This window comes from Coffea arabica, chromosome 8e (assembly GCF_036785885.1).
Source record: "Coffea arabica cultivar ET-39 chromosome 8e, Coffea Arabica ET-39 HiFi, whole genome shotgun sequence".
Lineage (NCBI taxonomy): Eukaryota > Viridiplantae > Streptophyta > Magnoliopsida > Gentianales > Rubiaceae > Coffea > Coffea arabica.
The window spans coordinates 48,151,300-48,169,267 of record NC_092324.1 but is presented as its reverse complement, the minus strand read 5'-3'; the positions used below and the strand labels follow the sequence as shown (position 1 = coordinate 48,169,267).

General features: G+C 34.6%; 2 protein-coding genes across 2 annotated transcripts; both read right to left on the bottom strand.

Moving 5' to 3' along the window:
• Positions 1 to 1,727: 1,727 nt before the first annotated feature.
• LOC113706427 (expansin-like B1) lies at positions 1,728 to 3,529 on the bottom strand. Its single transcript, XM_027228328.2, has 4 exons — positions 3,174 to 3,529; positions 2,987 to 3,093; positions 2,478 to 2,789; positions 1,728 to 2,122 (listed from the first exon to the last, which is right to left on the bottom strand). Exons 1-4 carry the CDS (start codon positions 3,307 to 3,309, stop codon positions 1,925 to 1,927), a joined length of 753 nt encoding a protein of 250 aa, XP_027084129.1. The 5' UTR covers positions 3,310 to 3,529; the 3' UTR covers positions 1,728 to 1,924.
• A 9,710-nt stretch (positions 3,530 to 13,239) lies between these two features.
• LOC113707375 (expansin-like B1) lies at positions 13,240 to 15,110 on the bottom strand. The gene is made up of 4 exons (XM_027229669.2): positions 14,792 to 15,110; positions 14,530 to 14,636; positions 14,136 to 14,447; positions 13,240 to 13,664 (listed from the first exon to the last, which is right to left on the bottom strand). The coding sequence occupies exons 1-4, from the start codon at positions 14,934 to 14,936 to the stop codon at positions 13,467 to 13,469; spliced, it is 762 nt and encodes a 253-aa protein (XP_027085470.1). The 5' UTR covers positions 14,937 to 15,110; the 3' UTR covers positions 13,240 to 13,466.
• Positions 15,111 to 17,968: the final 2,858 nt, after the last annotated feature.

Sequence of the window (17,968 nt, the reverse complement as noted above, 5' to 3'; positions counted from 1 at the left end):
AATTTGACAAAGTTTATCGTAGTATAAGCATTCATACCACCACCAGTAGAGAAAATAAACAACATAGACAGAATCTGTCAACGAGTGATGACTATTGTGTATTATTTATTGGAATATACCTCCAAGAATTACTATCAAAACCAAAAATCTAAAGATCAGATTAATAGTACAATCTCCAGTCTCTCTTCTGCAGGAACTTCTGCCCAGCTTCCACCCTTAACTGCAGCAATTGGGCTCCTGACTGAGTATTTTGCCGATTTCCGGTTAAGAGATCCTTGAGACATGGTATTATTAGCCGATGCTGATCGGCTAAATGTGATTTCATATGTCAACTTCTCTTTCATCTTTGAGAATCTGCAAGTGTACTCAGCTACTGTCACATTAACAACTGCAGGTGGAATGATCTCAGGAGTGTATACTGAATTAGCCTCACCAACATTGGTTGTCGTCCTATTATACTTAACGAATTGCTGATCTATTGATTAATGGACGGGGATATAGAATATTATCCGTGGATAGGATACATGAGTAAAGTTTATTATTGCAACATTTATGCATGCTAATACAGGTTTAGATAAGTAGCGACGATAAGACTTTTAATTAGTGCATTCTAATGCAGGTTGTTACGTAATGGAATATGCAGGAAATTTGCCATCCTGGTCCCTAAATTTTTACACTAAAATTAATTCATCTTTTATGATTTTTTTTAATCAATTTAATCTTCCGAACTATTTTTCCTTTTCAATTTCCGACCAATGAAGGATATTTTGGGAACACTAAGTTAATTTAGCAGTACAAATTATTCAAATGAGCAAGAGATAAACAACAAACAGAAAACTCCGTTGAATAAACAAAATTCTGTTTCCAGAAACCATATCCTTACTTCAAGAAAGAAAACTTCAATCTGATGTACCCAATTAGCTGGAAAATACTCTTACAGTTACCTCCGTATCAATCGCCTTTTGGATTTAGTCACTCGAAGTCAACACCGTCTGATGCTAAAATGAAAGAGGGAAGAAGAAGAACTTCTACAATTAATGACTGCTGCTGCTGCACCTCCACTATATGAACTGAAATTTGGTGGCTCTGCCGCCCTTAATGTCAAATTTGTGGCATAGCTTTCCTGATAAACGTACAGAAGTTCACATTCCTAACCCAAGTTGTCCTCTTAGCTTTGACCAGATTAGCATGAAAATTACAGACTCATGTATGATTGAGTTGGTCGACGGGTTCACGTCCTGACGATTTCTCTCTAAATAGTGGCAATTGATAGTTAGTGTAATCACTCCCAAGTCCTTGTAGCATAGCATATGTATGCATATATAAAGTCATTAATGATCCCTTTCTCCGTTGCAGATAATACGCGAGAAGCCAAATCATGTTTGAATTATATTATTTGTTCTAAATTGCCATCCTTCATGACGGCGTTTCTTCCACTTTTGCTCAGTTGGCCCGTATTTGCATTTCTTCTACTTTTGATTAACTAGGCGAGGCTTTCAATTACGTGCCCATATGGGTCGTATTAGTGTTGTTGCAGATAAATGCTTATTCTACTTTGTAAAGAATTTTGGACTGAAACGTGGTGGAAGCCCGTTAGTTGTTTTTTCCCCTTGATACTCTAGAATTTCGATTGACTTCAGTTTTTTTTTTACTCCCTTACGAAGAGAAATCAGAAACTAAAAACCCAATTGATGAGATGGATTTGTTGAAATCTGAATGTCCGATGAACAACGTATTATTCATGGTACGTAGCTAAATTTACACCCAAATTATAAATATCATGTTATTACACTACGCTAAAAGCCATTTGCTTATTGACACTAATTGATGATGCAGCAAATACATATTTTTCGTATTTCTAGTGGCTCACATAACTAGAAGATATCACATAACTAAAAGCGCTGGATAGCCAGTGATGATTTGCTCAAGTGAGCTGAATAGCTGTGTCATAAGCAACCCCAGCCTTCCATTCACTGGGGAGCACAGTGTTCGGCTGCACCCACTGCACCCCAGCACTGCCACTCACTTGGAACCTGAAGGCCAGTGTTCCCTTTGGAGGGTTAGCTATATCCCATACTGCGCCATATGCCCTTCGTAGACCCCTCCACTGCTTGCATGATTCCTGTATCAAACCAAAATATATATATATATATATATATATATATATATATATATATATATATATGAGTTAATTAGTAGCAAAAAAATAGTACTTTTGATTTGTACAGATTTAGCTGAGAAAGTTATATAAAATCCATAAATTTTACACTCTCAAACTGCTACGTGTACTTGTGACTTTGTGCATCCTAGACTATAATCGTGACAAATTCATCAAAAGAGTCATCTCCAGAGTTGTGGGATCTGAATTGGAGCCCAGGTAAATGCATCAAAAGAGAAAAGTAAAATGTAAATTTAGACCTACTGATTTAGTAACTATTATATCGTTGCTCGAATTTTGTAGACGATATGTGTTGTACCTCATAGACTTCAACAGCGACGATGTCTGATGTACCACCCTGGAACAGTGTTACTATGGCTAGGTAAAAGGGGTACTTGCTATGTTCATGAACTTTAACCAGGAGATTGTAGCCTGGATAACTGCAAGGAATTCTCCGATACTCGACTTCAATTACACCGGCAGCAAACAACTCTGCCACCACGTTTGGCTTGGCTAATTTGGCATAAGCCCGGACACTCAGGATGAAATCTGTGTCATGCCCTTGGCCATAGTCCGTGGCCACTACTTTAGTCCCCTCGTCACTGCAATATTGTGGATGCTTGCACCTAACCTGGAATGCAAATGTATCAGAGAGAAGGTACAGTCTAGTAGCAAATGAATTTCTTGACCATTTTTGCACGTAATGAATTCCTCAATTTACAAGAACTCAATTGATCTCGACCATGTAGCCACACTATTTCAGTTTTGTTTCTTTTTTATTTTTTCTGGTTATTTATTCACGTTTATTGCTGGAACATAGATGCCTACCTGATAGCATGCACCACAGCCACTGCCATTCTTGTACAGCCTAGAGACTCCACATACTTGAGCATTGTTTACCGTTCGCCCATATTCTCCGTATCCACAAGCTCCAACTGCAAATTAATCATGATATTATAATTCCTTATCAATCTATTCTAGAGACCAATATATCCCTTAAATTAAATGTGCTTACATGGAGTCCCAAGGCAATCAGGGCTGCCATAATATGTTGCTCTGGTGGTTACATAGGCATCTTGGGCTAAGCACAATGCAGACAGTAATGCTATCGTGAGAAAGAGAAGAAAATAGTGTTGAGGATTGAAAGCCATGCCTTTCCTTGATCAAAATCCTTAATAAAAGATGAATCAAGGTGGGAATCTTGAATGAAAAGGTCAACCAAGATGATCCACTATTTATACTTGAAGCGTCGTGTAGAATCTTCCGGGAGGAGTATCCCACCAGTGCATTATCACTCGCCATTTATGCAAAATGGAATCCAGGTGGTGCTTTAGAAGAAGCAGTTGCTCAACTTTAGATGCAGTGCAGTAGTTTCCACATAAATTAGTGGCTGATTCATCCTAAGAATTTTGGACGAATAATCATTTCTGTCCCGGTGTAAATTTTGTTTCCCCAGCATGCAAGTTTAAGCAGGGCTGTCAACCGGATCTAGTGAGCCAACTTAATTTGGTAAATCCAACTTCAACTCACCCCAAAGAAAAAAAAAAAGAAAAGAGACTTCAGGGCTTTCAGACTTTGGACTCAAACTAACTACGTTAAGGTTCATACTCGACTTGCAAAATTAGTAAATTAAACTGGTTCAACCAAACGCACAATGTAATACATAATTATATATATAATATATGTTTGATATTTGTGTACTATTATATAATTATCTATAAATTGTCGATTTTTTAAGTTATAATATGTATAAAATTACACACACTCTCTCTCTCTCTCTCACACACACACTCTTAAATACACAATTATTTAGGTTGGGATTTAATTGAGCCGTGTCTACTAAGATCCAGACTCAACTCATATTTAATTTGGGTCTAATATTTAGATGTAAATTCTGTCCTATCTAGTTAAATATAAGACTCAATTTTATTAATAAATTCTTGTTTCGGCCTGAATTTGAGATAGCCCAGCTCTGTTAACAATCCTAGATCATTTGAGTAGTTTCTAAGGTAAGGCAAATACTAAAATAACTAATATGTTAGAGCGCTTGTGAATAATTGTATAATTCATGAAAAGATTTGAAATGAGGTACCAAATATTGGTTGAATTGGAATCAATTGACGATATCACAACCTATATATTCGCCAAATAAATTGATTACATTAGAACACTCGTTTTAGTTTATTGCTATATATTTGGTGCGACAGTACTCACGTTAAAAATTTACTTGGACCAGAAAATTTGCAGTGAAAGTGCATATGGACCATGTATTAGATGTTTCTGTTTTGTAAATCAATATCGGTACTTTTCTGCATAAATATACAGCTTGACGATACAATTTCTAGAAGAACGTAAACACGCAAGCAACAGTAGAATAGATCATTATTGGCAGACGAAACACTGGCAGATTAACACCTGTATTCATTAACCTCCCAACTGGTAATCTCTCAGGATTGCAGGTTTATTACGCATGCACTACAATTAGTGCTTTCATTTTCAAACCAAAATGCTGTAAGGTTGTAAACAACTGGATCGGATTAACCTATAGTAGCAAATCGTCTTTAATTTGGCACATAATTGAACTGACTGACAAAGTGCTATAAAGATCAGGTAATGGCTGTAGATCGAAATGAAAGGAAAAAACTTTGCTAGTTTAAGTAAGAGCAAAGTGTTATTTCTGTACCAAAAAATGGCGTTTGGATATTTTCCTCAGTATTGGGTTGTTGCCTACTGATTTTCGCCGTCCATTTGGCCTTCTCAAGACCAAGTGCATTTTACGGTGCTCATCATTGAATTGCTAAGTGTCGAAGTATTGTGGTTCTTTAGAGTCTATCCTGATTTCCACTTCAAGGTACTAGTGTTGCTATACACATTAATTAACACAATGGCCCAAAGGCACCTCAAACTATCATGCTATTTGACTAATATTATCTTGTCAAAGGTTCAGGACACCCGTCTTCAAGATGTATTTCAGATGTTAAATTTTTTAAAAGGTAAAAATAATGAAGGAAAATGTATAAATATAAAAAAGGATAGTAATTATTAGTATATGTGTATACTTAATAAATTAGGTGGATTATAATTGAGTACCCAATTAAAAAAAAAAACCTTGTTTAGAACAACTATTCAATCAAAGAAAGGTAAAGAACAAAGGCCGTGAAGTGAAATTAAGTAGAGGGTGAATGACGAAGGGCCAAAGGGTATCTTGTGCTTAATTGTAGAGCTTGTATCTACCAATCTAGCCATAATTCCAAATTCTTAGGCATAAAATAAAATACAAAGTTGATCGTTTAGATTCGCATTCCGATATCTGAATTCTAGATCTTATGAAGTGTTTGAATTTTTGTCATTCTACCTTAACTGTTTGGTTTGGACCATAATGGTTTCATTCAACTAATGAGTTAATCAATTCAAAATCCAAATCATACGTGAGGAATTATAGAGAGAAAAAATCTAATATTTTCATGCGATTAAATAATTTCCATGGTAGTCTACCAAATTATAGGCATAGGTGTCATTGATTGTAATGCCCATTCTAGACCTTGAAACCCATTGAAGGATAAGTATGAGGGATAAATATACCATCTACAACTCACTCAACATTATAAATAACAGCTAACGCTTTCAAGTCGAAGAGTACAACCTTGAATGTAAGTCATTTAGTCTCATAATGGTTTGTTGTCAACATCTTTCCTTGCATTAATTCCAAATCAAGATGTGTAAGAGTACTTTTTTTGGTCTCATTAGCCATATTGAGTGGTATATGTGGAGAAAATTCTTGTACATGTGGGCACAACAATACTGAAGAAAGAAAAGATTGTAAGTGAGATAAATCATAAAAGAGAGATGGGTTCAACTTCGAGAAGCTTATTCTCATCAATCTTCCTTTCACTTGCTTCTCTCTTATATTGCTCTACTGTATTGGCAAAATCAAGTAAAAAGGGAACAAATGATCTAATCGGTGATGTTTGTTCCCAGACAAGAAATGCATCTTCTTAACCATGGCATCATTGAGCAATTTGCCAAAGGATATTTGACATAAGCATGATTTTAGATAATAAGTAATTTAAAGCACTAAACATTAACTAGGTACATCTCCACCGACCGGATATTCTAAGATTTTAGTGCTTTTTGCAAATTCTTGGACAAAATATAAAGGAGTTGTTTGGTTCAACTTTCTTGCATTTCTCTACTCTAACAAGTAGCAGCTGAAGGTATTTGCTTAGACTCCCAAGCGTCTTCTTTTTATTTTAGTCCATGACCATTACCTGATCTTTATAGTTTATAGCAATGTTTTTAAACTCGGACCGGTCAGTGAACCGGAGAGGTGGCCGGTTCGCGGTTCGACCGGTCCGTCCGGTCCAACCGGCCGGTTCAAAGGTTCACTGTTTTTTTTTTTTTTTTTTTTTAAGTGTTAAGTACTAAGCAGGTTTCATTCTACACTTGAACTTTACCAACATAACTTAATTTAAGTTATGATAATAATAAATTTTCTAAAAGTTATACACAAAACATGGAATGATAAATATAATTAAAATATCATAATTCACCACAAGTTTTCATAAATTCATTATAAACATAAATAGATACAATCCAAATGTGCACCAATTATCACAAATAAAAACACAAAAAATAAATAAATTAAATATTGAAATTCTTTTACAACCCTTAAAAAAATCCATAAAAGAGTTCAAGTTAAGACAAACTATTTGAATAGCAAACTTTTATCAGTGGCATGATAAGCAACCACACCACCTTCACAATTTCATCAACTTAAGCTGAAAAAGTTAAAATTTTATTATAAAAATATAAATCTAATTGCTCAAACTAAAAAAAACTAAAAATTTTTGAAAAACAAATATACAGTTAAACACATAAAAAAATAATTGCTACTAAACATTACTAATTAACATGTTATATTAAATTCAATGATCCTATACCATTAATTATTTTAAATTCAATTATCAATAGCTTCGATTATGTGCCAACTACCATATTTTTGACCAACCCAATGTTATTATTTGTAATTCCTACCCAATTCCTACACGGATGTGCACTACTTTTGCAAAAATTTCATCCTTAATTAATCGAATAAAAATAAAACAAAAATGAGGGAAACATATGAAAATTGAGGGGAAAAAGAAGAAAATGCAAAAAATCAACTAAAGATAATAATATAGAAAAAAACCTTGAAAAGAAAAAAATTAAACTTACTAAAATGTTGGAAAACAAGAAAAGTTGAAATTTTCAACTTGTTTACAATCTGCTAAAGATAATAACCAGATAATAATGGTGAAGACTTGAGAAAATCTTGTTGTGGATATTTGGGTTAAAAATGGTTAAGAAGAAAAAATTGAAAAAAAAAAATAAGAGAAGAACTTGATTGATTTAATATATTTTTTAGTCAAGTAGAATTCTCAACAAACTTAAGTACAGTTTAGCGGTAAGATTGTCATATTTAAACTTGGAGACCCAGGTTCGAATCTTAGCTACACCATTCTTGATATTTTGTTGAAGAATTTAAAAAACCGCCGGTTCACGGTTCTTAACGGTTCGTCCGGGTTTCAACGGTTCTCCATGAACTTCCGGTTTTAGCATTAGACCGGACCGGTGACATGGCCGGTTCGCGGTCCAACCGATCGAACCGGCCGGTCCGGTCCGGTTCTGAAAACATTGGTTTATAGCACTTGGCAATTTAATTCAATTATATGCCAAACAACTCCTTTAAGTAAAAGGGAGTCTAAGGTCCTATATGATAATTTAATTTAGCGGTTAAATTTATTGGGTTCAAATCTTAGCATGTTCCGATGCGTTTGATAATAAAAAAATAGAGCATCTAACTTAATTAAGTAGTAATGAATTTTTTAGGCAAAACTTGCTTTAAAAAATTAGTGATAAGTTTAGAATGACATACACTCAAATGTTTATATTTATTCACTTACTCAACTTTCAATTTTCAAAATCTTAACACCTATTCATTTTCTAAAAATTAAAAGGTCAAAGTTATCCTATTCATATTCGTGAAACCTTTAGAAAGAAAATATAAGTTTAAGGGAAAGTTATCTATAAGTTTATATGGTAATCGATCTATGTACTTTATTCTCATTCTTTACAGCATTATAGTAATTTTTTTTTTCCTTTTAATGGGTGCTTAGTAGATGTGCATTAGCACACTTAAATCATAACCAAATTACAACGTGAATCTACATAATAACAATTATTACCTTACGCTATATTTATTCACTTACTCAACTTTCATTTTTCAAAATCTTAACACCTACCCTCCATCTTAGGCACTCGGGCCCTAATCAATGTATGTATTTTATTTTCATTCATTACGCTATTCATGACACGCAACTAACTGCTATCTGTTCTGCCTTTCCCATAGGTGAAAGGGTGTAAAGATAAGGAGACCTACTCCTATAAATTGGACAGCCAGTTTTGTGCAAAAACAAGAATCGGCTGTCATTTCTACAACAATTTTGTCTCAATGGCAAAATCAACTGCCATAAATCTTGGAACTATGTTTTTACTTCTGCATTTGGCAATTCTACCGAGCCAAGTCATGCCTTCTACACAATCTATTGGTAGGAATATCATTCTCCCTCTTTAGTTAAATATATCGTAAATCTTATTCTAATGTTCTTTATCCCTTCTTGCCTATGATAGGGAGTGGGCAATTTTGCCCAACTGAATTCAAGAAAGACGGTGGGTGCGGAACAACGGGCGATCAAGACTGTTTTAATATAGGGAAAGAGATTTTCCCACCGTTCCTTTATTTGCTTCGTGATTGTCATTGTGCTCCTTATACGGCTAGCAAAAGCAATTGTCATTGCAAAATAATTTGTCAACCAACTTAATTGCCAAAGCAATGGCAAGAGAATATTATTTGAAACTTCATTCCTTATAAAGTTTGTGGGCTTTTGTTCTTTACAGATTGTTTTGGTTTCGATGTGCAGTTGGGCTGAATATCTCGTTCATTCTTTTGTATGATTTCTTTGCCAACATGATTTCAAATCTTAGCATATGCAGACGCGTTTGATAATAAAAAATAGAACATCTAACTTAATTAAATGATAATAAATTTTCTAAGCAAAACTTGTTTTAAAAAATAAGTGATAAGAGTATGATATACACTTAAATGTATCAGATTTAGTATTTAACAATTTAATAACTTAATGAATTCAGATTTTAGACTTTGAATTTCAATTTTCAAATTTTAGTTGGAAAATTTGCCAAATTGGTTCCTAACATTTTTCAAAAAAACTTTTTTAGTCCCTAACATTTAAAATCAGCTAGAATTGCCCCTAACATTTAAATTATGATCCATTTTGGTTCTAATGCTTGTATTTGCTCATTTTTCCGACTGAAAATAGCCCGCCTCTCTCACGTGGGCATATTTTCAAGGGTAAAACCGAAAAACACACTTCATTTCTGGTTGAGTAAAGCCATATTTCCTTCATATTTCCCCATTTGTGTCCTAATTCCCTCACTAAAAGAACGAAATTGAAGAGGAAAAATGTAGCTGCAACTAGACAGTTGTGTAATGGAGGAAGAATAGCAAGAAAATCTGAAGAAGAAGCTGACATTTTGATCCAAGTACTTGTTGGCCAAATATATCACACTTGCCAGGCCAGTAGTAGAGACAAAGTTCAAAGCTTTCTCCACTACCACCGCGAAATAACCACCAGCATCGACAGTCTCTACCCCCCTCACCTCCCACCACCTCTAACTCCGCGGCATCACTTCCCACACCTCTATCCTCATCTTCCTTCCTCCTCTCTCCCTCTCCACTTGCAATTCTTGTTCCGCCCCCACTAGCATGCAATTGACCCAGCCCCTGCTTCCTCAACCAATTTTCCAACTTCATTTGGCCCCGTCTTCTCAATCAACCTGGCCGCCCACCTAATCACCTCATAGGGCACTATCTAACCACCAATAAAACCATTGTCATAAAAAATCCAAGCTTTGGAGCCTTGGCTAGACTTGCCTTTGCCTCCTAGGGCTCTAATTGAGCCTGACTCATATTACCAGCTGCAACAGCAGCGCCACCCTCTTTCCCCTCTCCTGCCTCGAACTGAGAGTTATGTAATAAATTTTTTATTAGCAATGTGTTTAATATGTCAGCTTCTTCTTCACATTTTCACTGAGAAAATATGAAGGAAAACCGGAAATGAAGTGTGTTTTCAATATTTGCCCTTGAAAATATGCCTACATGAGAGAGGCGTGCTATTTTCAGTTGGAGAAATGAGTAAATACAAGCATTAGAACCCAAATGGATCATAATTTAAATATTAGAGACTAAAAAAGTTTTTTGGCAAATGTTAGGAACCAATTTGACAAATTTCCCATTTTAGTTTTATTAAATGAGTCTTAACTCCTAAGTTGGAAGTGGAAATTTTAGAAATACTAAGTTTACACAATGGAGTACGAAACGTGTAATTATGGACCTGGCCCATGCCCGCAGATGGATTGGAACTGATTTGGGTTCATTAACTGGGTTTGGGTTAGTATTAGCATATTACTCAAACATGTCCACCTAAATTTTATAAATAGTCATTCTATTCCAAAATTTTTTTCTGTTCATTTTTATGCTTCCTTTCGATAGAATTCAATGTAGGCTAAAATGGTATCCATGTAAACACAAGATTGTAAAATTTCTCCTAAATTACTTTCTTCTGTTAATTTTTAATAATTTGATTTAATAATAACTTCATTATCTATTAGTTTGCTTTTAAAATTTTTTTTGGTGGCAAAAAAATCAAATATTAAGTGCATTTATTTCCTAATAAATCTTCTTTATTATATGTTGACATGCCACCATTAATTAGAGTAAACATAATTGAATCATGGGATAAGATTCTATTGAAACTAATTATTAAGTTAATATGAATTAACTATTTTTAATCTATTGAATTTAAATATTTGTCTTACAATTATTATATTAAATTTTATAAAATAGTATTTTTAGGTTATTTTATATCAATTTTTATTCAAAAAATAAAAACTTTAGAACATAAAAAGTGCCGTGTAAATGCCCGGGTGAAGAACTAGTATACTTAATTAAATTGGTATTTCTTTCTCTTATGTTGGACGAAGATATTCTTCTACTGTTTAGTTTGAGCACATCAATGGTTCATGCGCAATGGCTTCGTTCTAGGAGGAATTTTTTTTAATTAAAATTCATAACTTTTGTTCTTAAAACCAGTTACGTTTTTTTTTCAGTTACTTGTAAAAGATACCAAAGACTTATTTTAGGAGACAAAATTTAATGAAACTCCTAATTTTCTTTTCTACATTGATGGGATGGCCTCTTTTTTTTTCTATTTCTGTGATTGCAAAGAATCTATTTTAGGAGAAACATTAATTAATTCAAATCCTTTCTTCTTATATTAGATGGAATGGCATATTTTTTTTTTTTTTTTTTTGGTAAGCGCATATTTTCTTTCTTTATTTCTTTTCTCTGTTTTTCTTTCCTTTTTTTTTTGTGAAATTACATGAATAGCCAAAAGAAAACCAATTCTAACAATTAAAAGGTCAAAGTTATCCTATTCATATTCGTGAAACCTTTGGAAAGAAAATATAAGTTTAAGGGAAAGTTATCTATAAGTTTATATGGTAATCGATCTATGTACTTTATTCTCATTCTTTACAGCATTATAGTAATTTTTTTTTTTCCTTTTAATGGGTGCTTAGTAGATGTGCATTAGCACACTTAAATCATAACCAAATTACAACGTGAATCTACATAATAACAATTATTACCTTAGGCTATATTTATTCACTTACTCAACTTTCATTTTTCAAAATCTTAACACCTACCCTCCATCTTAGGCACTCGGGCCCTAATCAATGTATGTATTTTATTTTCATTCATTACGCTATTCATGACACGCAACTAACTGCTATATGTTCTGCCTTTCCCATAGGTGAAAGGGTGTAAAGATAAGGAGACCTACTCCTATAAATTGGACAGCCAGTTTTGTGCAAAAACAAGAATCGGCTATCATTTCCACAACAATTTTGTCTCAATGGCAAAATCAACTGCCATAAATCTTGGAACTATGTTTTTACTTCTGCATTAATTTGGCAATTCTACCGAGCCAAGTCATGCCTTCTACACAATCTATTGGTAGGAATATCATTCTCCCTCTTTAGTTAAATGTATCGTAATTCTTATTCTAATGTTATTTATCCCTTCTTGCCTCTGATAGGGAGAGGAAAATTTTGCCCAATTGAATTCAAGAAAGCCGGTGGGTGCGGAACAACGGGCGACCAAGACTGTTTTAATACAGGGAAAGAGATCTATCCACCATTCCTTTGACTTGCTTCGAGATTGTCATTGTGCTCCTTATACGGCTAGCAAAAGCAGTTGTCATTGCAAAATAATTTGTCGTCCAACTTAATTGCCAAAGCAATGACAAGAGAATATTACTATTTGAAACCTCATTCCATATAAAGTTTGTGGGTTTTGGTGCTTTACAGATTGTTTTGGTTTCAATGCGCAGTTGGGCTGAGTATCTCATCTCGTTCATTCTTTTGTATGATTCCTTTTCCAACATGATTTTTTGTTTCTTTTTTTTTTTTTTTTTGTGGGTTTAAAATTGAGCACCATAAGGTTCCACCTGAAAACAAAAAAGAATAAAGAAAAAGGAAAAACAGCATCCTAGGCCTCAGTTAGTGATATATACTTACCAAATATTGCCTTTCTAAATATACTCACAAAGCAAAAGGATATTTTTAAGTTTAATGAGACTTCAAGCCATTAATATTCTCACCAACAGAAATGAGTTTTGCGAACCACAAAAAAGAAGGATTACATTACTTACATGTCCTACACAGACAGTGATTGGAAATCATCCGAGTTAAAAAGGAAGAAAGAATTTTTTTTTTAATGATCGACACTCATTATTTCACTTAAATTGCACATAATTTATTATGTGAATACATTCACTCATATTTAATCCACCCGACAATTTTCTAAATTAATTTAACTTTTGTCAAAAAATTAATATGTAAGACCCTCTTAACGAATGTCCTAATGACGCCTGTTAGCCTAACCCAAAGAAGACAACTGCAAGTAGCTCCTCCAATTTACAAATTTACAATTTCAGCACCACGAAAGAAAACAAATATTACAGAAAGAAATATGTGTAGCAAGAATAAATCTTGAATATCATGCTTCTACTCAACTAACTACAAGAACATGTTTAGTTATAATAAAATGCATGTTGAAGAAACGCTTGGTTATTTTGGATGGTGTTTGCATGCATAATTACATATAGAGTTCAATGTCATTGAGCTCTAATTAAGAGGAAATGCCAGTGTTATAAGTGAGTCCAGCTTCCCAGTCAGTTGGAAGCACATTATCTAGTTGCACCCAATAATTGTAGTCTGCAGAGACAGTCACTAGGAACCTCAAGGTCAAGGCTCCTAGAGGTGGATTTGTTGTGTCATATACAGCTCCATAGGCTCTATGCATTGGTTTCCATTCATTGCTTTCCTCCTAACCCAAAAGGACAAGCAAATTAAAAGTATGTAGGGATTAAAAGGGTAATGATCTATAGAAAATTAATCTTCAGATTTTTTTTTTTTTTTAAATTGTAGATCTTTAACTGGAGAGACTTTTAGGATGTCGTAATTTTTGAAATTTTCCATGGGACAAAAGCACAGTAAGGGGCAACTGGCACATTTAATCCTAACCTTGTTGGACATGAGTATGAGATGATTTCACTTGCTATGCATAATTGCATATTCCCATTGATACTCCATAATTTGATTCAAACTCTGTTGTTGATGAAATTCTAGAATTTGTTGAAGAAATGCAAAACAAGTAAGATAAAACCTTTTTTCTTTTGAACTTTCTAAAGGGCAATCAAAATTTAGTGAGACGCGTTAAGGTTTGAGTCAATTACAATAGTCCCACTTAGTTTATTCGAATTAAGATTGTGTAGTTTTCTTAAGCCTTAATTTTTACCTGCCAGAGTTGGAATGCAGTGATATCATCTGCACCAGGCAAGAACAACAACAACACGGCCAAGTAAGCAGGATACTTGCTAGTCTCGTGGACTTTTAGAAGCAAATCGGCATCATAGAGACATGGGATTCTATTGTATTCTACCCCAATTACTCCATATGAGAAGAGCTTTGAAGCCATATCTGGAAGTGCCATTTCTGCAAAAGCATTTTGGCTCAAGACAAAATCTGCAATATGTGCACCTTCACCATGATCTGTTACCACCACCGTTGTTCCATCCTCACTGCAGTAAAGTGGTACCTTGCACTTGACCTGAAACGAAAAAAAGGAAGTAGTAATTGGCAATATGTTTTAGGATTAAGAAATTGTCTGTTCTTGCTAGAGAAAGATTAACCTGATAACATGCTCCGCAACCAGCTCCATTTCTGTAGAGCTTGGAAACTCCAGTAACTCGACCACCATTGATTTTACGCCCATATTCTCCATATCCACAAGCTCCAGCTGATTCATTCAACCACAGGACTAATACTTATTTTCTGTAACAACTGAGGTTTGTGGACAATGATCCGGAATGTAAATAATAGCATTCTGAAGCTGAAAATAAATTTCTGTACAATAACGTTATATATAAGGTGATTAAATGAGAAGAAGCATACTTGGAGTTCCAAAGCCATCAGAGGACTTATAATAGGTTGCTCTTGAGACAATTCCTTGGCTGTGGGATTCTGCAACCAAAAGCAGCAGAATACTCGAAAACAAACAACTTTTGCAAAGAATGGATGAACCCATGTTACATTCCATATTAATTTGTCCAGTCACAGTCTGGGTTCAATTAAAGCCAATTGTATTTGGGATGAAAGCTCAGAAATAAGAAGCCAACCCTTATACTTGAAAATTGAACTCTTCAGAGAAACTTAGCAATGTAACTAAACCTTATCTGAACATCAAAGCAAATTGGCCTTGGAAGGTGTTAACTTACCAGCATTGTAATTACGCTGCATAAAGCACTAAAATCTTAGAATATTGGGTTGGTGGAAAAGTACATTATCCACTTACTAGTGTTTAGTGCTTTAAATTGCAAAATATCTCAAATCATGATAGAATTTCATTTAGCAAACTGCTGAATGATGTCACCGTTACGCTGATGAGCTGCATATACACTTCAGTAATTATGATTGTTTCGTTTCCACTTGTTACTTGTCTCTTTCCCCACTTTCAATTTTACCAGATTTCTAACCAGCCACTGGACCATCCCATTCATTAAGCCACTCAAACAATTTCTCATGATTCAAAGTTTTCTTTCTTTTATGAAAAGAAACAAATTTACCATGAATTAAGGTGCTAATTCTTATTGATTAGACACACAATGAGACATAGTGCTCTGCAGTAACACTGTGATTATGTACAGTTCGGGACAGCTAGATCTGATTTGAATTGAAATTCCTAGCAAACCCTTAAAAGTGGACCTCAGACCATTGCACTCAATGCATTTGGACTAGGCATATGACACGTATGTGTCCTCGAACTTAAATTATTTTAGGTCCTGATTACACAAATACGGTGTTCAATGTCATTGAGATTTAATCAAGAGAGGAAATGCCGGTATCATACGGAATTGCAGCATCCCAATTACTTGGGAGCACATTATTTAGTTGCACCTAGTAATTGTGGTCTGCAGAGGCAGTCACTTGGAACCTCAACGTCAGGGCTCCTGGTTATGGGTTTGATATGTCAAATACAGCTCCATAGGCTCTGTTCATTGGCTTCCATTCAATAGTTTCCTCCTGAACCAAAAGCAGAGGCAAATATGAAAGTAGGTGAACATTAGTAGGGCAATTATATATAGAGAATTAACATTCAGTTTCTGATTTTGCTTTGTAGAACTTATATATCCTAGCTACTCTTACAATGTCTCGGTCTCGGCTGAGTCGTCGTCAGAGCGGGGCTTTTTGTTCCGATACCAGGACGAGATGACTCCGAATTAATGGATCGCCGAAAACTTGATCGAGACGTCTCTGAGATGGATAGAAACGGTCGAGTCACCCGAGTTATCTCAAATCAACTCAAATTTTTATTAGTTTTTATTATTTTTTTACAATTTTTAGAATATTAAATATTTCAAAAATTTACGTCTTATCGAAATCACGACCAATATGCTGAGATTAATGTAGAAGGGTCTGCGCCACGACCGCGACTTTGAACCATGCTTACAACAGCTACTCTTACAATGTGATGACTTTCGCTAATTTCCTAAGACAAAAGGGCACAAAGGGCAACTGGCATTTTAATTACAACCATTGTAATTGTGAGACCTTTATTAATTTTTTTTTTACTTAGGAATAAAGGGTCGGCACTAAAATACCATAATAGTGTTTGGTACATTAAATTACTTAAATATCTACTGATGATTATGCTGTATAGTTAGCTAATTATTCTTTGCCACTTGTAATCTGTCTCTGCCATGGAGTTCCCCAGATGAGGATTGTCACATTAACCCACTTTAAAAAAGTTGTCTCATGACAAAGACTTTTCCGAAAAATGCAAAAGTAACAATTGTTTACCATTAATATAAATTCATATTAATCACAAACACAATAATGTGATTGTAACACTTGTGATGATGCACTTCTATCAAGCAGCCTCTATCAGCAGTCAACTTTCCATTTCATAATCTTGCAGACTTTCGTGCAGCAAATTCACCTCCGGTCTCTACCCAAGTTCAACAGAATTGTCTTTCATAGTTTGCCTGCCCCAAATTTTGTTGCTTCTGTTTCCGCATGCTCAAAGGTTTTTGGTCTTGGGAGTCCTCATTCGCAGCCACGAAGGTGTGTTAATTGCCAGTTTACTGTCTAAGAACTAAGCGACATGAGGGCCTTGTGAAAGCAGAACTAGTCGAAGCTTTAAATATCTAAAGAAGCGGTCTATCTTCCTAAGACTCTTGAGGATTCCAATTTCCAAGCTTTATCTTGGAGGGTGACACATCCTCGGCAATCAAGCTTATTAGCGATAAAGACGACATTCTATCTACTAGAATAGACTCGATAGGTGAATAGACTAACATGTCGTCGATATGTACAGAAATGGAAATGTTTGTTTTTTTTTTCTTCCGCCCCCAAATGTAGAAGAACAACTTGACAATTTAAAGGGCCTAAGAGTATCTTATACTGAATTACACCAAGAAAAAGAAAAGCAACATGAATTACACGAAGAAATCCCTTGGCTCTCCTGCTCTTATATCTAAATTCCATTATATGAGATCAAAATCATTTACTACATAATGGGAAAAAAGAGGTTAATTCTGACGTTCACAAGCTGGGTTGATGCTTCCCATGTACTGCCCAGAAAACTTCATTTTTTTTAAAAAAAAAAAATTCAATTTCATTCTTAGAAAAAGCATTAAAAATTATTTCATTCGTTACCTGGCCATTCGGTACTTGGCAGGCATTCACAGAGAGTTTGAGGAGGGGGATTTTGATTTTGAATTTTTTTTTGTGCTCTCAACTGTTTATTTAATTCTTGACTTTGATTTTTTTTTTCTTGTTAGCCTAAAAAATTTGAAAATTAGAAATATCTATCTTTGGTGCTTTTTTTTTCTTAAAAAAAAAATCCTGACTCAGTTTTTACATAATCAGGAGCATTTGAGAACAAGGTCATAGTACAGTAAAATAAAACACACTTAGTTATTTATAGAATCACTTCACAGATTAGATTTTATTTATGATATCCATGGATACTAACAAAGACGTACAGCTGGGGAGATTTATACATGCCCTAAAAGAACCATATATGTGAGGGGCATGGTCTCTGAAACAGCGTTTCAAAACAGTACACAG

Bases quoted from the DNA above. Each gene is read 5' to 3' on its own strand.
- LOC113706427 (XM_027228328.2), bottom strand. From the start codon at position 3,309: ATGGCTTTCAATCCTCAACACTATTTTCTTCTCTTTCTCACGATAGCA. The intron at 3,094-3,173 runs GTAAGCACATTT...ATTAATTTGCAG, and splicing joins TGATTGCCTTGGGACTCCAT to TTGGAGCTTGTGGATACGGA. The intron at 2,123-2,477 runs GTACAACACATA...GGTTTGATACAG, and splicing joins TCGCTGTTGAAGTCTATGAG to GAATCATGCAAGCAGTGGAG.
- LOC113707375 (XM_027229669.2), bottom strand. From the start codon at position 14,936: ATGGAATGTAACATGGGTTCATCCATTCTTTGCAAAAGTTGTTTGTTT. The intron at 14,448-14,529 runs GTTAATCTTTCT...TTTTCGTTTCAG, and splicing joins GTTGCGGAGCATGTTATCAG to GTCAAGTGCAAGGTACCACT. The intron at 13,665-14,135 runs GTAAAAATTAAG...CTTTTGGGTTAG, and splicing joins CTGCATTCCAACTCTGGCAG to GAGGAAAGCAATGAATGGAA.